Source organism: Malus sylvestris, chromosome 11 (genome assembly GCF_916048215.2).
Source record: "Malus sylvestris chromosome 11, drMalSylv7.2, whole genome shotgun sequence".
Lineage (NCBI taxonomy): Eukaryota > Viridiplantae > Streptophyta > Magnoliopsida > Rosales > Rosaceae > Malus > Malus sylvestris.
The window spans coordinates 23020465-23042725 of record NC_062270.1 but is presented as its reverse complement, the minus strand read 5'-3'; the positions used below and the strand labels follow the sequence as shown (position 1 = coordinate 23042725).

At 39.1% G+C, this 22261-nt stretch overlaps 1 protein-coding gene and 1 pseudogene across 1 annotated transcript; one reads left to right on the top strand and one right to left on the bottom strand.

Annotated features, from left to right (window-relative positions):
- The first annotated feature begins 617 nt into the window (after positions 1-617).
- LOC126590315 (uncharacterized) lies at positions 618-2451 on the top strand. The gene is made up of 3 exons (XM_050255801.1): positions 618-803; positions 2044-2090; positions 2181-2451. Exons 1-3 carry the CDS (start codon positions 618-620, stop codon positions 2449-2451), a joined length of 504 nt encoding a protein of 167 aa, XP_050111758.1.
- Positions 2452-2968: 517 nt separating this feature from the next.
- The window catches only part of LOC126590314 (hydroxyproline O-arabinosyltransferase NOD3-like), a 56358-nt pseudogene continuing 37065 nt past the window's right edge, over positions 2969-22261 (bottom strand).

The following is a 22261-nucleotide window of genomic DNA, read 5'->3' as shown; positions in this document are numbered from 1 at the left end:
AACATGTAACACATTTCGAAGTTGAAAATTATGATGAGGAGTATGTAATGTAGAAGAACTAGAGTGGAGAATAGGCAAACCTTTGACATGACATCTCCAATGTCTATGAGTAATATTCATTCTTTCAGTCAATACAAATCATAATTCTCTTTCTAAACTCTTTCTTTCTAAGATCTCTGTGTTCATCCTTCTTCATCTTCCTTCTTGATTTTCTCTTCAATTCCCAAACATTTCAATGTAGTTAACATGATATCAGAGCCACCAGGCTCACGCCATGGATTCTGGTGGTTCCTTTTTTTTTTATTATATTTCATCTTTTAGGTTTATTTTCTCTTCAGATTTTCTTCAGAAATTCTGTCAAGTTCTTCGGTGCTTCCGCGATCATCCTGTAACTTCTAGGTTGATTTTCAGTTCTTGAATTTTTCGATCTTGAATCTGGGAATTTTCGTTCTCTCCGATCCTATAATCATATTCTGCAACCGTGAAACCGCAGCTGAATCTTTCTCTGCGTTGGTTCGTCAGATTTGGGCAAAAATGCCTAGGTGACTCACTGAGTTCATAACATTTGATTCCATTGCTACTAGCTTTTCTAGAGTTTTGTTGCCAAGAAAGAAACAATGGACGGTGGCAATGATGAAGATCCTTTATCGTCAGACTTTTCTTGCCAAGAAAATCCTGAATTTTTGTATGATGAGGTGCCGGTTGAAAACCCAGACGACAAAATCAACAACTTAATCCATATAGAGATCGAATTTGGGTTCCAGAAAGATGAAGCTTTTATCATTCCCAATTGGGCTTCGGAAGTTTGATCAGAATCTATCACATGGGCTCTCAACAGAACAGCAGCATTTTGGTGTTCGTTACATACTTTGATCGGTTCATTTCTCTGATGTCTATCACTATGCCTATTGTGGAAGAAAGTTTAGACTTTTGTGTAGTCTAAGTGTTTGCCGAAATGCCCAGCTCAAAAGTCTCATGTGAAGGTTAAGTTTTTTAGCAAGGTGATATATTTGGAGTTTTGGTATGATTTCATTATGAATTCTTGGTTCAATTTCACTTTCTTGAGGATTTGTCCATGTGAATTCTTGGTTCATTCTAAATTCTGCAAAATATGGAATTGTTCTTTCTGGTTAATTTTTGAAGTAGTGTACTCTAAATTATTTATTTATTTTTTATTTTTTCCCATTTTGCTTGGGAAGTGAAAGTTGTGGCACGAAGCCATTAGTAATTGAAATCTGTGTGCTTTCTCTGTCGCTTCTTCCGATTTTCTGGATTCATGATCGGGTTAGTGAAGCAAGTAGATATTCTTGGTAATTTTGCACACCAGGTGTTCGATGATTTGCTTCAACCATGTCTTGTTATCTGTACTTCATTTGCTTCTTCATTATTGAGTGATTCTTGAGACTTTTGGTGATTATGGAGAAGAGAAAATTGACTAGAGATATGGGTGTCTTTTACTTGGAAGAAATGAAAATGGATGTGGATATCATGGAAACAGTAGAATTGATGTTGAATTCGAATCAATGAGTCAGGCACTTGAAGGCCATCCAAGTATTCATATAGAATGAATAATTATTCTTTGTATCCGATCAGTTGCACAATTAGTTTTGAATTCGAATAAATGACTCAAGCTATACGACTATAGATTTCCAAGCCTCTTTGGAAGTGAAGTTAATCTCTGACAGAACACAAAACAGTCTATAATATCAAGTCTAACAAGGTTAGTTACAACATGTATTTACTGTAAGTCTGGCTATACGATGAAGTTTGAAGAAGTTGTTAAAGATAAATCACACGAAGGGTAATTCTGTGACGTGAATAGGTAAAACCCACGAAGGGTAGAAGAAATTGTTAATGGTAAATCCCACGAAGGGTAATCCTACATAGATGTTGATTTTCTGTTGTTGAATTTGTGAAGGCTGATGCCATTGTTCAAAGAAGTTGTTTTTTAATAAAATCGACAAAGGGAGATCCCGTGGTGCTATAGTTAAGGCTGATGCCACACTATAGTTTGTTAATTTTCTATTTTTGTAAATATTAAAGGTTGAAGCCAAGTTCAATGAGATTGTTGACGGGAAATCCCACGAAGGGTAAACCCGCAAGAAATTGTTATAACCGGCATGAGGGTGTGTTACAACTTTATAAGAAGCTGTTCGTTGTGAAGCTCCTATCAAAGGCAGAGGAATATTAGACTTTTGGATGTGTGGACAATCACTTATGTTTGCAAAGCGTTTGGCTATTGGACAAGATGCCGTGAACAAGGCTAAAGCATTTGATGAAAAGCATCGGTTGATAGCAAGTGCATCAGAGAAGGTTATTTCCTTTGACAGGAAAGCGGGGCTTACAAAGAAATTAACAGTAGGCATTTCTATTGTTAATGAGAAAGTGAATTTTGTTGATCAGAGGCTTCATGTCTCAGATAAAATAATGGCAGCAATATTTGCAATATAGAGAAAATTTAATGATAGGGGGTCAGCTATCAAAACAAGTAGGTATGTATGTGACCGCTGGAGCAGCTTGGCTAAATGGTGCTTTTGGTAAGGGGGCAAGGGCAGGACAGGTTGCATTACAAAAACCAGAGGAAAGTTCCATATGGCTGTCTCAAACTTGCAAGATTGCAGATGGTTCAACTTTGTGTTCTGTTTTCTGGTTTCATAGCAGTAATTGCATATGTTCTTCCAATCTCAAACTGGGTTTCCTAGTTAAGATTGAGGGGGAGTATTAAGGGTACAAGTCAGTAATATAGTTAGAAAATAGTTAGCAAGTTTGTTAGTATTTGGTTAGAGTTGTTAAGCTTACTAGTATAAAAACATTGTGTGTAATTGTGTAATATTCATTCTTTAGTCAATACAAATCATATTTCTCTCTCTCTAAGGTCTATGTGTTCATCCCTCTTCATCTTCCTTCTTGATTTTCTCTTCAATTCCCAAACATTTCAATGTAGTTAACAATACTATCCTTAACAAACTCAACCACTTGTTAATCTGTCCCACCTAGGAATATTTGCAGTAGCCTCTTTAACCATTTTCACGAGCCTTGCCTGTGTACAAGATCAGTGAAACATTTATTAACTGGATGACTGATGAATGACTAGTACATCTAATGGCAAAACAAGCATGCGAACTCCAGTTATCAGAATTGTTTGGGCAAAGATTTCTCTAAAGAAGGCTCTTGGACCTTAGCACAGTGCCCTAAGGGATTGTCACTTTAGATGTGTAGTCGGGCTCTTTCTTGTTGATTTGCTACAAGAAGAGAACAAAATTAGTTTTGAAAGGTCCATTTGTGGGGCCTTAGGTGTAGGCTTTGAGGCTCGAAATCAAAACTAACTAAGTGCTAGGCGTGCCACTACTATCTCAGTATAGTAGATATAAAACAAGTGTGTTTTAAGTTGATTACTTGCGCCCCAAGTTACTCAAACTTCTTGCTATCAAAGGATTGTCATGGATAGGTTAAGTCCACATTAAGTTCTTTTTCTTGCCTTGTGAAAAATGACTTTTAGTTCATAGTCTTGTATGTTCGAATGAAAGGAGTCTAGAGCCCCTTAAGTTACTTGTTTGGTTCCATATTACATTTAATGAAAACATATCCATCAAGCTAACTAGATCCAGATGCAAATGAGAGTCTTAAAATAGAAAAATAGGTGGAAATAACTTGAATACATGTTGGAGAATGCATTAAACAATAGATCTACTAATTCAGAAAACAAACAAAGAGCTACGGGTAAGATTTCACCTTGTCTAGCAAGGTTGAACTTCTTGTAGTCACTTCTCTTTGAATTTACAGGGTTTGTATGCTAAAAAAGGATGGATGGAAAACAAGTTTACACGAGGGAATCAATACTACAACACTAAGGGAGGTAGCAGAGTTTTATTCTAGACAAGAGATAGCTTTTTTAAGAGAACTATTACTAAAAAGGACTGAATCTGGATTGATTTCAGCTTTTGGATGCAAATCTAGCTTGAGAGCAGAGTTTGTATGTTTGTTTGTTTGGTTGGTTGAATGTCATTGACTCTGGGGCCTATTTTTCCTTTTATAGACAATTTGGCCCAACTGCTGTAGCTTTTGCTCTTGCCCGAAAACACTTAGAGGGTAGTGAGTCATAAACTTTTTACTAACAATGCCAATGGAAAGTATTCTTTGGCTGGTAGTAGGTTAGTCTCCATTACTTGTCATTTCAATTATAGATACGTGGCTTGTATCATGGCTGAAAAAGCTTCAATTTGCTCTTGGGCTTGATGCTGGGCTTTGGGCAAATCTCCCTTTTAGTTGGGATCCTTAGGTTTTCCTTCATTAAGGCCCAATATTCAAATATTAACCTAAACAATACCCATTTTAATAATTGTTGAGTATGCAAATCGAGGTGTTAACGATGATTAAACAGCCGCCGCATGCCTTTACTCGAGACTTGCACCATTCAAAGCAACCGTACGTTTTAAGAAAACCTTTGCACTAACCCACGAATTCCAACGTTAATTAACTGCATTACTATATAATCTTTAGTTAACCCCTCGACCAAATACCTTAGCAACTCCAAACCTTTGAATTTCCAAGTTTCCCAGATTTTCTCATAACTCTCGTACTCTCTGCTCCTTCTTGCTTCTTACCTTTAAATTTCTTCTATCATTTCTAAAATCATCCAATGGCACCCAAGGTTGCTCGGACTCAATCTTCATGCGAATCAGGTGAAGGCCTCACCACTATGCGCTGCTTGCTTAACGGCTTTTATCGCCTTCGGGCTGGCCTTCATACCTCACTTTTCTTTGAAAAGGGAGGAGTGCACTCCTTGGGACCTGCATGGACTTCTCAGGTCCCCATTGCCGTGGAAAATAACATGCCTAAGGCGAATTGGTTCACCCCAAACCCATTTTTGGTCGAAGCTCGTATTTCTTCCTCTAAATGTTTTACCCATCGACGAGGATTTCCTTTGATGAATGATGAAGCTTGGGTGAAGTGGGTAAATGAGCTCAAGCCCACCTTCAAGAAGAAATGGATGAACAACGGTATATACGGGCTAATTATGTTGTCCAAGACTACTGTAATTACCAAGCCTGAACTGTTGACCATGGCTCTTCTCTTCTGGAATTCGGGTATCAATACTTTTGACTTCAAGATGGGCCCCATGTCCTTGACCATTCTCGACATGGCTCAAGTCTTTGGGCTAAGGCCCTCGGGCAGAGTCGTAGATGTCACTCATGACTGGTCTCCCCCTTCTCGCCTGATTGCTGAGAGCTCGGGCACATCTGATTCTTTAACTCAATTAGACTACAACTCTTCGAACTTCAAGAGTTATGGGACTTCCTTCACGGGTTTTATCCTGTTTGTCAAGAAGAATTTTGGCCCGACATCCTCCAATGCTAACATAGATCGGGAGCATATGTACTTTCTATTATACTGGCTCAACAAGCATGTTTTCCCCAACAAATCCAAAGAAGTAAAAGTTGAGTGGATCCTTCCGGTGGAAGCTCTTCGTAATTTTGATGACGTGGCCAAATGGGCCTCTTTCTCTTTACTCATCTCTACCATCTCATCTTTGAAATAACCAAGGGTAAACCATTTGAATCCAACCTCAATTGACCAACCTGGATGGTTTAGTTGTGGTTGCAGTGGTTCTTCCCTGAACTTCGGGCATTAAATCTAGAATTCCCAGAAGGTGTTGCTCCTGCCCGCATCTTAGCTGAGGCCTTTCCAACTAACCATTCTACATTTGCCTTCCTTTACTTTTTCAGAGTCTGCAGGACACAGGCAGACTTGGAGTGGGGAGCTTTAGTGTAACATCCCACATTAACCAATAGAGAGGGGGTAATGTGCCTTATATGTACATGCTCATCTCCCTATAGCACGAGGCCTTTTAGGAACTCACTGGCTTCGGGTTCCATCGAAACTTTAAAGTTAAGCGAGTTCGGGCGAGAGCAATCCTAGGATGGGTGACCCATTGGGAAGTTCTTGTGTTAGTTCCCAGAAAAAAAACCTTGAGGGCGTGGCCGGGGCCCAAAGTGGACAATATTGTGCTAGAGCGGAGTCGAGATTGGGATGTGACATAATGGTATTAGAGCCACTCTGCCGTGTGGTGCGAGTGTGTCAACCAGGATGTCAAGCCCCTAAGGGGGTGGATTGTAACATCCCACATCGACCAACGGAGAGATGGTGATGTGCCTTATATGTACATGCTGCTCTCCTTATAGCACGAGGCCTCTTGGGAACTCACTAGCTTCAGGTTCCATCAAAACTCCGACGTTAAGCGGGTTCGGGTAAGAGCAATCCTATGATGGGTGACCCATTGAGAAGTTCTCATGTAAGTTCCCAGAAACAAAACCGTGAGGGCGTGGACGGGGCCAAAAACAGACAATATTGTGCTACGATGGAGTCAAGACTGAGATGTGACATTCAGTTCTTAGGAGGTATCTTTGGTTCTTTGACCAAGCTTTTCAAGATGCATTCGGAGAAGACGCCATCCCTTTTTGCAAAGAAAAAATTTATCAGCTGCATCTAGTCAAAGAAATCTGGCATGAGGAGTCTGTAGTGATCGATATGAGTGCGGGCTGGAGTTTACCACCCCAATTTCTGCGCTAGAAGGTTGGGATTTAGACAAGCCATTCCGATGTCCTTTTTCGACTATGTTCATTGAGGCACCTCATATCGTCTCCGTTCACCACAAGAAGCCATCTTTGGAGCTGCTCGACGCAGTTTGGAAGTTATGAGCAAAATTGCCCGAAAGCCCATTGTTTTAAACTTTGAATGCACCTTATCATTATCTTTTTGGTGGGAAGCAAAGTGGACCAAAAAGTATGGATGTGATTCACCAGAAGAACCAACTTCTCATAATAGGTACCTTTTCTTCGGGCAACTCTCAATTAAATCCTATCCTAGCTCAAGTGAGCTCGAGAATTAGAAATAGATGATTCACCAGAAGAACCAACTTCTCCTAATAGGTACCTTTTATTCTTTTAACTTTGTATTTATGACATTTTTATCATCCTGCCTTCTTATAATATCTTTCTTGGTTATTTTGAACTTGTAGCTCAAGGTAACATTGAAGAAGTAGATGTCGGGCTAAATGAAGAGGTTGAGAACGCCTTTGTACTCCAAGAAGCTGCAGCCGAGGCTGCGAGGCAAGGCGTTGGAAATGGAGACATCTTTGAACTTTTTGGAGAGTCAGAGGTTGAGGCCAAGCCTGAAGTAGAGGTTCGGGCTACTTGGCGGACAAGAGCAACCATGGTAGAGACTTCAGAGTCCTAGCCCGACGAGTGACCTCGAGTTCAACTCTCCATATTAGGTTCGCGAGCAACTCCCACGAAGAAAAGAACTCGAGCTCAGTCATCTAAATCCTCCAAGTCTTTTGCTCCTATAGCTGAGGCGGGTAGGAAAAAACAGAAAGCTTCCAGTAAGTGAACATTGTTTCTCCTGTTTAGTTGCAGTTTTAAATTCTTCTGGAGTGTGAACTGATATTTTCTCTTTTATCTTGTCACCAAGGCCTCAAGTAACAAAGAAGCCCACTTTTGAATCAAGGGAAGAGCCATTGGGTGCGGAGATGCACCTGAAGGCTAAGAATCTTCTTGATACCACCCTTGAAGAGCTGGAGGTATGACCTGCATCTCAAGTCACTCCTTCAAAGTTTTTGTTTTTGTTTTCTCTTTTTTATTTATTTTTATTATTATTGACTCTTTGGCCGATTGCCTGAAATAGGGTATAAGAGAAGAAAGGAACTCTCTGCCCGAGGCCTCTTCACCCCCTGCCCGAACGACACACGCTTATCCTCATAGGGCAAAATCTTCCAAGATATACTTTTCTCACCCTTGGCTTAAAATTTGTAACTTTATTACTTTGGAAGCTAATGATTGACTTTTGCTTCTTTGTAGGCCAAGGTTGGGGAACCTAGGTCTTCGATCGAGCAAGGCTCAACTCCCAAGTCTTCCATTCCTCCTTCTGCATTGGTGGTGACTCCAACTTCTCAATTTAATCCAAGTACTAGGGAGATACTACACTTTGTAGAGGATAACAGCAACTCAGTGAGTATTCTATCTTGATATTTTACGCTTAAAGCCATCTCATTCTCTTATACTTATCTTCTTTTTATTCTTCCTAGTCTTCCCCAGTGCAAAAGTCTTATCTATCAGTAACAACTGCATTTTGGGACCCTATAGGTGACTAACCCGCGAGCTTTTCCTCAAACAACAGCAACTTTAGAGGAGCTTCCTCCTCCTATTCAAGATCTTGCTCAGGTATATAAGTACTTTTACTTTTCTTTTATTTTCTTCATACGCTAGTAATTGACATTTGCCCTATTTCCTTGATAGTTATAGGTCTCCGGTGAGGGCTCAGGCATCATCCATTCTTCTCAAGTAAGTGAAAATGATCCCCTTCAACCATCAATGGAAACAACTCCTCCTCTACCTCCTTCCAAGGCTCCAGGCTCAACTCAGGTATATCAATTCCTTCTCTAGCTCTCTCTAATCTTGTTCCAAGGCTTCATTCTTGACTTGTGTTTTTTTTTGTAACAGGGTTCTGGAGAAAGTTCGGGCAAATCTCCTCCGCTCTTGGTGTGCAAGGCAGATCTTTCAAGGCCTCCCTCGGCTTCTGGGGTCATGGGAATTCCCATTCATTGGCCAAAGAAGAAAGTCAAAATTGTTGCACCACTTCCATTCCTGCTCTTGCTCTTAAGATCCTTCATTCTCTGCCAACTGAGTTAGCCTTTTCTCTTACTGCTGAAGATGTTGGAGAGATGCCCCCACCTTTGACATCTACTCATTCAGCAACATCCTTGCCTGAGCTGGTCAAGAAGTTTGAGCAGATCAAGACCAAGCTGCAGTCTCCTCCACCTTATTTCGAGTCTCCTGTTCTCCAAAATGCTCGTCAAATCTTCAAGGATTGGATGAAGAGGGACTTCATTGCTTCCTTTAGTCTCAAGATCCTTCATCATGTTGAGAAGGCACTTACCGAGCTTTACAAAGCTCAGTTATTATCAAAGGCTCAATACAAGTCTTTTATCAGTTTCTTTGAGAATCTCTGGGCACTGAGGGATCAACATCAAAAGGCGGAGCGGGTATCCAATAGAGTTAAATGCTTCCAAGAAAAACACACGAAGACCTCAGCCATACTCCAATAGTTGGTGGATGAATGATCGGTTATGGAAGATAAGATCGTAGTGGTTGATTCAGAGATTCAGAGATTGGAGGAGCAGCTTTCTTTGCTGAAGGCTGAGAAGATGACCTTAACCAACCATCTTTTCAAGAAAGTAGAAGAGATGGAGAAGATTTCTCAGGAAGTTGACGACTCAAAAACCCAACTTGCTAATAGCAACATGTATCTAGGAGAACCAGGAAGAATTTTCACCATTATAGTAACCTATTATTCTAAGATAGCTGTCTTGGCCGAAGATGCAAAGTTGTTAAGCTAGGATCTTTTGTAATCTTTTTTATGAAATGAAATGTGTAACATCCCACATCACTTAGGGAAGTGGATCCTCTAAGCCTTATATGTACATGCCCATCTTCATTAGCACGAGGCCTTTTGGGAGCTCATTGGCTTCGAGTTCCATCAGAACTTCGAAGTTAAGCAAGTCTAGCTCTGATACCAAATTGTCACATCCCAACCCAGGCTTCACCACATCCCGGGCTGGACTCCGTCGTAGCACGACATTGTTTGCTTTGGGCCCCGACCATGCCTTCACGGTTTTATTTCTGGGAACTCACACGAGAAGTGGGTCACCCATCATAGGATTGCTCTCGCGCGAACTCGCTTAACTTCGGAGTTCCGATGAACTTTGAAGCCAATGAGCTCCCAAAAGGCCTCGTGCTAATGAGAGATGGGAATATATATATAAGACTTACATGATCCTCACCCCTGGTGATGTGGGATGTTACAAAATGAATCTTTTTTTTTCATCTTTATCTTGTCTTACCTTCCTTTGAATTTTAACTGTAGTAACCTAACTCCAACCTTTCTTAACTTGCTTAAATCTCCTCAATATAACAATCTTTTTCATCCCATAAAGTTGGATGATATTTCTTTAAAAACTTAGCATTAACTGGATGTAATTGCAAGTTCCCCTCCAAATCTGCCAAGTAAAATCCTCCATTCTCCAACAGTTGGTTAATAATGAAAGAACCTTCCCAAGTAGGGCTCCACTTCCCAAAGCCCCTAACTTGAGCTCCTAAGGGCAAAATTGCCTTCCACACTAATTCTCCTTCCTTGAAGGTCTTCAATTTCACTTTCTTGTTGTATGCTCGGGCAATAGCTCTCTTCCTTTCTTAAATTTTATTTAAAGCTTCAATTTTGGTTACATCTAGATCTTTAACTCCTTGACATATAGCTTGAATGTATTCTTCACTGTGTAGCTCAAACTACTTTTGAATTCTAACAGAACTTACATTAATCTCCATAGGGAGTACTGGTGTCTTGCCCAAAGGTTAGGGTGTAAGGAGTAGTTCCAATTCCTACCCTCTTGGAGGTTCTATAAGCCCATAAAGTGCCTCATAACTTCTCATGCCATTTCTCTGGACTATCTACCACCATTCTCTAAATAATATTTACCAAGACCTTGTTGCTGGCTTTTGCTTGACCATTTGATTAGGGGTAGTAAGGACTAGATTAGATCATCTTTATCTTGAACTTACTTGCAAATTATTCTACTTATTTTGAAATAAAAGATGGCCCGCAGTTTGTAACAATTGTCTCAGGCACCCCATATCTGTGTAAGATCTTCGTTTCAATGAACTTTTTTACAACAATTGAGGTGATAGTTTTCACAACTAAAGCTTCCACCCATTTGGTGAAGTAATTCGTGGCCATTATTATGAATTTGTGTCCTTTGCTAGAAGTTGGGTAAATTTGCCCGATGAAGTCCATTGCCCATCCTCTGAAGGGCTAAGGTTTGACCACAGGGTTCAAGGGTACTGAGGGCATATGTTAGAGAGGTCTATGTCTTTCACACTCCTCACATCCTCGGGCATAGGCCTTGCAGTCTTTCTCTATGTCAGGCCAGAAGTAACCATATCTCCTAAGTAACCACCTTATCTTAGTTCTAGCTTTATGTGCACCACAGATTCCTTCATGCACTTCAACCATCACTCTCATTGACTCTTCTTGGCCTAAGCATTTTAACAAAAGTCCATCTGGAGTTTTTCTTAGTAGGTTCCCTTCCCACAACAAATATTTAGTTGCTTGTTGCCTATTCTTCTTACTTGTGGGGAAATAATGATCTTTCAAGTATTGAGTAATAAATAATCTCCAGTCTTCTACCTCTGGCTCCTTAGTCATTACGTCTAGGCTGAATCCTCTATCAAGGATAGAAGAGAGATTTCTTCTTTGCGCTTCCACCTCTACCTTGAATCTTCTTTCTTGGATATGTGCTCCAGAAGCTAACTACGCCATCTCATTAGCCATTACATTTGACTATCTAGAAATATAGCTGACTGATATTTCAGTGCCCCAATAGCTTAACAATTAAGTGGCTGTTAAGTTATAACCGGCCATGGTGATATGCTTGCACTTGTATTCTCCATTCAACTGATTGACGACTAGCTCTGAATTACCAAAGACCTCAACTTCAGTTGCCCCCAACTCCATCAAGATCTCTAAGCCAATTATCAATGCTTCATACTCTGCCCGATTATTGGTAGTATCTTGATAATCCAGGAGAAAAGAATAATAATGGTGAACACCCTTAGGATAATTGATGATAATGCCAGCCCAAGCAACATTTTGAGTGCAAGATCCATCAAAATACAATCTCCAAGGAGTGATCCAGAGACTAGCTATCCTCTTTATTTCTTGCTGGATCCACTCTTCTTTGCCCGAGAAGGCTTTACTTGGGAGGATCCACATACTAGCCGTCTCTAGAGTTCCTGAAATGTTGATAAGTTCATCATGCGATTCTTGGTGCTCGGCAAAGAATTATGCAATTCCTTGTCCCTTGATCGCTCTTTGAGGCACATATTGAAGACTGAACTCTGATAGTGTTATAATCCATTTTCCAATCCTTCTAGTTAGCATTGGTTTTGACAGCATGTATTTGATCACATCAGTCTTGGCAATAATGTGGATGTGGCAAGGCAACATGTAATGCCTTAACTTGCAGACAGTGAAGTATAGGGCCAAACACAACCTCTCCACTGGGTATATCTTATTTCTACCTCAGTAAGGATTCTATTGAGGTAGTAAATTGCTTGCTCTTTCCCACCTTCATTATTTTAAGCCAATAAGCTTCACATTAACTTTTCAAAGGCAGAAATATAAAGCTTTAAAGGCTTCCCTCTTTGAGGTGGCATAAACAATGGTGCAGAGGTCAAGTAAGCCTTTATCTTGTCAAAGGCTTCTTGGTGTGGTGGGCCCCACTCAAACTCTTCTTTGTCTTTCAATCTTAACAGAGGAGTTAGCGGCTGAATCTTACCTGCCAAGTTAGCAATGAATCTCCTCAAGAAGTTAATTTTCCCTAATAGCCTCTGTAGTTGTACCTTATTAGTAAGAGGAAGTGATTCCATTATTGCCCGAGCTTTATTTTTGTCAACCTCCACCCCTTTTTGATGAATGAGGAATCCCAAAAAGTTACCTGATCTTACCCCAAAAACACATTTATTAGGATTCATTTTCAACTTATGGATCCTCATTCTTGTTAAGGCTTGTCTGAGGTCTACTAGGTGCTATTCTTCAGTTTTAAACTTCACCACGATGTCATCAATGTTTAATTCCATGCTATGGCCAATCAAGTCATGAAAAATGGCATTCATAACTCTCTGATAGGTTACGCCAGCATTTTTAAGCCCGAATGACATTACCAAATATTCATATGCTCCAACATGGCATGGGCACCTAAAAGCTGTTTTATGTATATCTTCTTTAGCCATTTTTATCTGATTATAACCAACATTTCTATCCATGAAAGATAGGACTTTATGTTTTGCAAATACATCTATGGATAGGTTAGCCATAGGCATGGGATACTCATCTTTAGGCGTGGCTCCATTAATGTTTATATAGTCAACACAACATCGAACTGCATTAGTTATAACTTTTAATAGCAGTACAATGTTCGCCAATCACTCAACATACTTGGCAGGCCTAATAAATCCAACTTTTACTAGCCTTTCAATCTATTCTTTGACTTTTTCTTCGATCTTTTTTGACATTCTTCATGGTGCTTGCTTCACAAGTTTATATCCCTTCTTAATAGTATTAAGGTTGAATCTAAACCTAGCATCTTAGTGTAATGCCAAGCAAAACAGTCTTTAAACTCATGCAGAAGATTAACTATCTTTGCCTGATCTCCAACTTCCAACAGGCTACTGATCTGTATAAGCCTTGGATATTCCTTAGTTCCCAAACCAATGGTCTTTAAAGGGTCTTGTATTTCTAGTGGTGGCTTGTCAGGTTCTGCACACAAAAATTCGACTAGCTCAAGACTCTCGGGTATATCCTCTGGCCAATCCAAGTCATATATACATTCAGCCATTTGTATGGTTGCTTTCAACTCCTTTCCAAAAAACTCTTCTTCACCCCTGTTCTAGCTACTTGAAGATTTTTCCTTCCATTTCTCTTCTTATTTGGCTGAGCTCTCCATTTCTTGTTTTTTTTCTCTCTCTCTCTTTCTCTCTCATATACCAATTGTCTTTTGATTAAGGACCTGACTGCAACTACTTGGTCATTTCTTCTTTGTTTTAACATTATTGGTTGGGCAGTCGTTCTAGGAGCTTTTGGGCCATCACCTTAGTTGGGCAGCCGTTCTCATCAGCTTATAAGCATTGGAAAATCCCAATACTGGGATTATAGAAACTAGCTTTTGCAACATTGGCTGTAGGAGGGAATGGCCGCGACTCGGCCTCTACCATTTCCCAAAATCCTGGTCCCATAGTCCATTCTTTGTGGCAAACAGCTACTTGATGATGCAAGGTGGATGGCCTAAAGAGACTCTGATGAATCCAATCTTTACCAAGCAAAGCTCCATAAGTAGAACTATTCTCCACCATAAAGAAAGCTAACATGATTTACTTGGAACCCAGGTCAACCTCCAAAGGCAATATCCTATAAGTTCTGGTAATGGCTCTAGAAAAGCTAGAGACTGTCAAGTCAGTAAGAATAATATTTTCTTCACTTCTTCCTAACTTCTTTATTTGTTTTAATGGTATTACATTGATCGTAGCTCATCCATCAATCAAAACCCTCTTGAAAGGTACTCTCTCCAAATGAGCAGTTACACATATGGGCTTGAGATGGTTAACTAGGGCCAAACTTGGGTAGCTGAAGACCATTTTATCTGAATATACCCTCTCAGGCTCTTTCTTTGCAAGCTCGGGCAAGCCTGTTTTGCATAATTCTCCTCTTCCTAATTCTTCAACATTAACATGTGCCATCATAAGTTCTGTTGTCAAGTAATCACCTTCCATCATGGCAGGTTGATCAGGCTTGGCACAAAGCGTGGCAGATAAAACATATTTCATGTTTACATGGAAGTTGCTAGGTTCATATAAATCCTCATTCTTCCCCTTAATGTGGTCTATGAATTCATCTAACCAAGCTTGTGCTTTTTTTGGCAACATTAGCTCAGGCAGCTTTTCTTCTCGAGTTATACCAAAGTCCTACACATATTCTAGGACTTCACAAAGAGTATCAACCAACATAGGTGAGGGCATTCTCCTTTCAGGCGAGATAGTTCCAAAACATATTGGTTTTGGACTCCATTTTGGGGTTGGCATCATTACCATATCCTCTTGAGCTCTCTTCAAGATTCTGCATTTTCCCGGATACGGGCTTTGTGGCACATGATCTCCTTATCCTTAAGTCTTGCTATTAGCTCTATCTACCTCTTTTTTGCTTCTCTGAAGTTGATTTCTTCCCCCATGAGGTACTTTTTTCAAACTTCACATTTTCAGAGGTTTCTGATGTAACATGAACTTTTAGTGAGTTCATATGAGCTTTGTGTTGCCTCTAGACTCTCCTAATCATAGAAGCTCCTATTTCCTTAACAGGCCTCCCATCATTTCTAACTATGTACCATTTCTGCCCGAGTCGGGTATAATCCTTCTTAGTGACTGGGGATACTATATTCTTTGTTCTTCCCTTCATCCTGACATCACTACCTTCATATCTTGGTTGGGGAGGCTTAACCTCCACCCATTTTGGTATTTTGGCTTCTTTATCTTCCACTTTTTCCAAGGTTTCATGATTGTTGAATACCTCGGACAAGTTTTTTGGTTCAAAATCCCCTCATAATCTTCAGAAAAGATTCTTGGAGGTCTCTTTCTCAGCTGCTCGCATGATACTTCTGCGGGCTTCTTGTTCTTCTCTTCTTTTGATCAGCTCTTGATCAATAATAGCTCTTGATGCTGTTACTTCTAGCTCACATTTACATTGGCACTTGTTACACAACACCAACCCTTTAACTATGGCTGCTTTGGGTTTCTCAGGCAACTTGATAGCTCATTCTGTAGGCTTGTCAACTTGCTTCCTTTCTGCTTTCATTTCCCAAGTAGCTTTTCCTTTCCTTTTTTCAGCCCAAGTCAGGTTGATCATGTTTATTAGGGCTTCTGGGAAGGGATCCGTATCAATCATCATATTAGCATGGGGTTTCTCTAAGAGCAACTTCCCCTTGACTATGAGGTCTTGTAACCTATCCCTGAACTGGACACATTTAGTTATATAATGGTTGAAGGTATAGTGTAGCTTGCAATACTTATTTCCTTTTAATTCTTCTGGCTTAGGCATCTTCTTGGTGCTATCGGGCATAATTACTCTTGCCCGCACCAACTTTTCATATATTTCTAAGGCCTTGGTTAAATAAAAAAAATAGCTTTGGTATTTATGGGGTTTCATAAGGACAAATCCACCATCATTCATCACCACCTTTTGATCTGTGACTGGATGGACTAAACCCTTTATTGTTAAAGGTTTGAAAGGGGTGTTCATCTCTATTGCACACATCTCAATTCCCTCTCCTGCATAACCAATACTCTCTTCTGGATCTGCTTCTTCAAACTTTACTTTGTGAATCACAACTTCATTTTTGTCGAAAGGAGGCATCTTAGATGAGTGTTTCACTTGTTATTCCTCAATTAACAGCTTGTCATACTTTGTGGCAGCAATTACCAATTCTTGCAGCTCATTGAACTGTACATCATAAAACTTTTTCCTCAAAAGTAGCCTCAATGCCTTATGAGCAATGGATATAAGTTGGGCATGATTGATAGGGAATTGACGCCTCATCCTTGTCTTTCTAAACCTCATCCTGAAATCTTCTATAGACTCATGCTCATATTGCTTCACCTTTACTAGATCATTGATAGTCATCTTGGGATCCACCTTATAAAACTGTTCATGAAAAGCCATCTCTATTTGCCCCTAATTACCAATAGAATTGGGGGGCAACAAGGAATACCGCTAAGATGCTAGACCAACCAACGAGTTCCAAAACAATCTTAACTTATAGTTAGGATTATCTTTAAACACCACACAATGGTTAGAGAACTTGAAAATGTGATCTCTAGAGGACATACTGCCACCTTCTCCACTAAAAGTGGGAAATGCGGGCATCTTGAAGTTGAGGGAAAAAAATTCTAATCATCAATATACTCGGGATATGGCTTCTGGTAGGTGATCCTAAATAGTAGGCAAGCTTGAGGTTGAGCATTTTGGATTATCATCCTTCTTAGTTCAGCTAACTCTTCTCTAAGTTGCTGGTTGGTTGTATTATTAGGTGGGGTATGAGGAGGTTCCCACTTTGGGCTACGATCATTGCTCGAGAAAGTTTCTTTTTTAGTTTGGGCTTCCTCCATTTGGCCCCTCCTCCCTTATTAGCCAATGATGGTGGCCTATAAGGGGGATATTTGTCCATAGTTGTGAACTCACCCTTCCAACTGGGTTCTCCGATTAATTGGGGCATCACATACTTCTTTCTTTCTTACCCGCTCTGCCTCCTACTATGTAGTGAAAACAATAAGGGGTTAGGCAAGTCTATTTCCAGGATTTCTTCCAATACTGGCTGATTAACTCCAGATTCTTCCTTGTTTTTCCTTTTATCTTTCTTTTCCTCAAGCAAAGGAAATAAGGGAATAACTGGTTCTTTCTCTGGGCTAGCCTCTCTCATCATTTCCCTGGCATAACCATTTTTTGGAGTAGAGTACTCCAGATCTAGTCGTCTCTGCAAACTTCTTGTTAAGGATCAAGTCTACTTACTTTTCCTCTGGCCTCCAGAGAGATTTTCTCCATACTTTTCAACACTTGCATCATGGTGGCTTGCAAGTCTTCATTTGTCACCTTCCCTCCCAACTTCTCAGATGAAGTCGTTCCCATAATAGCTGGTCCTTGTAAGGAGGGGAAATTTTCTGGATGATCTGTGATGCTTGATTTTGGTAGACACTGAGATGGCCCGAATTTTGTGTTCCACCTCAAGATTTTCTCCTTCCTTTTCCCTCTTGGCATACAAGGCTAGAAGAGTATCCCACTGGGCGTGCCAAAACTATGTTCGGGCAAATATTTCTTTGGAGAAGGCTCCTCGGACCTTAGCACAACTCCCTAAGGGATTGTCACTTTGGATAGTCGGGCTCTTGTTTGTTGATTTGCTACAAGAAGAGAAAAAAATTAGTTCTGAAAGGTGCCTTTATGGGGCCTTAGGTGTAGGCCTTGAGGGTCACAATCAAAACTAACTAAATGCTATGCGTGCCACTACTATCTCAGTATAGCAGAGGTAGAATAAGTGTGTTTTAAGTTGATTACTTACGCCTCAAGTTACTTAAACTTCTTGCTATCAAAGGATTGTCATGGATGAGTTAAGTCCACATTAAGCTATTTTTCTTGCCTTGTGAACAATGATTTTTAGTTCATAGTCTTGTATGTTCGAATGAAGGGAGTCCAGAGCCCCTTAAGATACTCGTTTGGTTCCAAATTACATTTAATGAAAACATATCCATCAAGCTAACCAGATCCAGATGCAAATGAGACTCTTAAAATAGAAAAACAGATGGAAATAATCTGAATACATGTTGGAGAATGCATTAAGCAATAGATCTACTAATTTAGAAAACAAACAAGGAGCTTCGGGCAAGATTTCTCCTTGTCTGGCAAGGTTGAACTTCTTACAGTCTGTTTTCTTTGAATTTATAGGGTTTGTATGCTAAAAATGGATGGATGGTAAACAAGTTTACATGGGGGAATCCATACTACAACACTAAGGGAGGTAGCAGAGCTTTTATTCTAGACAAGAGATAGTTTTTTCAGCGAACTATCACTAAAAAGGATTGAATCTGGGTTGATTTCAACTTTTGGATGCAAATCTGGTATGAGAGCAGAGTTTGTATGTTTGTTTGTTTGGTTGGTTGAGTGTCCTTGACTGTGGGGCATGTCTTTCCTTTTATAGACAATTTGGCCCAACTGCTGTAGCTTTTGCTCTTGCTCGAAAGCACTTGGAAGGTAGTGAGTCATCAACTTTTTACCAACAATGCCACTGGAAAGTGTTTTTTGGCTGGTAGTAAGTTAGTCTCCATGACTTATCATTTCAATTATCGATATGTGGCTTGTATCATGGTTGAAAAGGCTTCAATTTGCTCATGGGCTTGATGCTGGGCTTTGGGAAAATCTCTTTTTTAGTTGGCATCATTGAGTTTTCCTTCATCAAGGCCCAATATTCAAATATTAAACCAAACAAGAATGATAACAAACAGCAGAACCATGCTAAAGGGCATGTTGCTTAAGAATGATCTCGGAAATAGCTGGAATTAATGCATATGGAAAATGTCATAAAAATTGTGCACGACTTCTCCCTTTACTTTCTCTAATTCCATGGACCCGATTTTTCCCTAGCAATATATTTCTTCGCACAAAAAGCTGAAATGTTCAAGTGCTTGAAAGCAGACAGTAGATATGTCTTAGACTTCGATAAAGCTAATTAATGCAGTCATGCATTCAAGGACGGAGCTACCATGGGCCTAGGGGGGGCGGATGCCCCCATTGAGATTTTTCTGACGCTGGGATGCTGTTCAAATTGAGCTGGGTTTGCAGCAGCAGAGCCCCCACTGAACTGATCTGGTTCTGCTCTCCGACCTGGTTCTGCAGAAGTTCTGACTTTGTTGTTTGAGGATGCCCCCATTCACACAAAGTTCTGGCTTCGTCAATGCAGAGATGTTGGACGACTACAAGGCTGTGCAAATTGCATCTGCCATCACTTCATTTAATAAGGAATGTTTGTAAGGTTTGGTGCATTGCCAACTCCCAAAACATTTTTTAAGAGTCTGGGGGACAAGAGAACTTAAATAAATATTACACCCATTCTCCTCCAGATTTGATCCTAGCCCTTCATTGGGGTTTTAAGCGATCTAATCTGGAATGCACACTTGTCACTCTCACACACACATACAAAGCATTTAAACTGAAAACAAGTCGTTGGGACTAAACCCTTTTTTTCTTCTTTCTTCTTCGATGCAGCAGCAACTCATCCATTGGAGCTCCACTTGCTGTCGTCGATCCTTGGAACTAGAAGCAGTTTAAGGTCCAACAGGAGCTACTGCTCCATTTGTTAGCCATCACTCCATCAGCACCTCTTCTCCAACCCCCTGCTAAATCTTCCCACCACTGTGAATTTAAGGCCTGGCAGCCTCCAGATCGTCAGACCCGCGTTTTCGGCATGCCCTGTCTAGTAATGGAAGTTCAACTTTTGACCCCATTGTCTTAAATTCCTAGCTCCGCCACTGCATGCATTCAACTGACGAAATCTTGGTTGAAATCATTTCCTTTTTGGCCAACTGATGGCAACATTCACCACACCAGATGCAGTGAACATATGCTAAGGCAGGCCTTCTGAATTAGTGATAGACTTACCACACTTTCAGGAACTCCCAGAGGGGGCAATGAGAGGTTTCTTGGTGGAGGACCACTGAGATATGATCTCTTGTCAAAACGCCATTCTCCAATCTTTCCATAAGTCAGTTCTCCCTGATCGTTGACAGAGAAAAACCTCCAGAGAAATAAATACTAAGGAAGCAGAATGTTCTCGTTAAAGAAAGAAAATAAAAGTCGTGGCACCACTATATTAATCGTAGAAATAATATGCGAAAGGATAGACCCTGTGAGAGAGATACTTTTAAATTACAGTAGCATCAGTAAGTATAATGGATGATAAACCTCTTCCTGACTTCCATATCCCATGGAGGCTGCAAGCTTAAACAAAAGCATATAAGTTAAACAAAAAAAAAAAAATAATAATAATAATTGAAGCATATTGAATCAATAGTTATCATTCAAACCTGCAACATAAAGTCTTCTCGAAGAATCTGCCGCACACCATGCAAAGCAGATGCTACGCCATTGTATAAAATATCGATGATATCAGAAATATCGGTAGTTCAAAAACATAGAAATTTCGATGGAAATATTGGGATATTATCGATATCGATAAAAATTGAATAAAAACCACGGAAATTGTAAGAAAAACTTGGAAATTTTTATTGAAACTTTGGAGAATGTTTATTTAGTCAATTATCTCTTAGTTTATAAAAAGAAAATAGAAGGAAATGCATTACATGATGAATTTAACTGATTTAAGTTGATTATACGAGCTGGCAAACACTATGAGTGTAGAAAATATGTAGTAATTAATGAAAAAAAGATTAAACACACCATAATCATTTATATATAATGATTTACTACAATATTTTACACTTTATACATTGCATGGTAAGATATATGAGTGATTTAGTACCACATAAAGTTCCTATGAGGTTCAAAATTTTCACTTCCTTCATCATCTCTATGTGTAGAGTAAGTTTATTTGAAGAGTATTCATCAACTGATAAATCTCCAAAATAGTTTTACATGTAATTGTTAACATGCCACTCATATAAATATACATATTTTAGCATATTATCACTAAAACATAAGTGATATATGGTGGTTACGATGTTGGAGGAGTAAAATGGGAGGAGTTGAAATCCCCTTTGTGTTTTTTTTTCCTCCCTTTTTCCCTTTTTTTTCTTTTTTTTTTCCTTCCTTTACATTGATATTTTCGATATTTTAGCGATATTTTTTTTTCCTCCCTTTTTTCCCTTTTTTTCTTCTTTTTCTTTTTTTTCCTTCTTGTACATTGATATTTTCGATATTTTAGCGATATTACATCGATATTTTAACAAAATATTGTTGAAGTATGAGCGAAATTATCGTCATCGATATTTTCCATTATTATCACTGATATTGTTGATATTTGTACGATATGTACATGGATATGATCCGAAATATCCGTGATTCGAAAAAACCAGAATACCCTTTTTTCCCTTTTTTTTCTTCTTTTTCTTTTTCTTCCTTCCTTTACATCGATATTTTCGATATTTTAGCAATATTTTTTTTTCCTCCATTTTTTCCCTTTTTTTCTTCTTTTTCTTTTTTTTCCTTCCTGTACATCGATATTTTCGATATTTTAGCGATATTACATCGATATTTTAACAAAATATTGTTGAAGTATGAGAGAAATTATCGACATCGATATTTTCCAATATTATCGCTGATATTGTCGATATTTGTACGATATGTACATGGATATGATCCGAAATATCCGTGATTCGAAAAAACCAAAATACCCTTTTTTCCCTTTTTTTTCTTCCTTTTCTTTTTCTTCCTTCCTTTACATCGATATTTTCGATATTTTAGCGATATTTTTTTTCCTCCCTTTTTTCATTTTTTTTTCTTCATTTTTTTCCCTTCCTTTACATTGATATTTTTGATATTTTAGCGATATTACACCGATATTTTGACAAAATATTGCTGAAGTGTGAGCGAAATTATCAACATCGATATTTTCCGATATTATCGTCGATATTGTCGTTATTTGTACGATATGTACAAGGATATGTTCCGAAATATCCGTGATTCAAAAAAACCGAAATACCCTTTTTTCCCTTTTTTTTTTTTTCAGTTTTTTCTTTTTTTTCCCTTCCTTTACATCGATATTTTAACGATATTTTTTTTCCTCCCTTTTTTCCCTTTTTTTTCTTTTTTTTCTTTTTTTTTTCCCTTCCTTTACATCGATATTTTTGATATTTTAGCGATATTACACCGATATTTTGACAAAATATTGCTGAAGTGTGAGCGAAATTATCGACATTGATATTTTCTGATATTATCGTCGATATTGTCGTTATTTGTACGATATGTACATGGATATGTTCCGAAATATCCGTGATTCGAAAAAACCTTGTATAATATGTTTTCCTAAAAATAGCTTATATGAAATCCCATTAAAAGAGAGATGCGATCTCCTAGGCATTATTGTAAAGATATTTAGTTGACT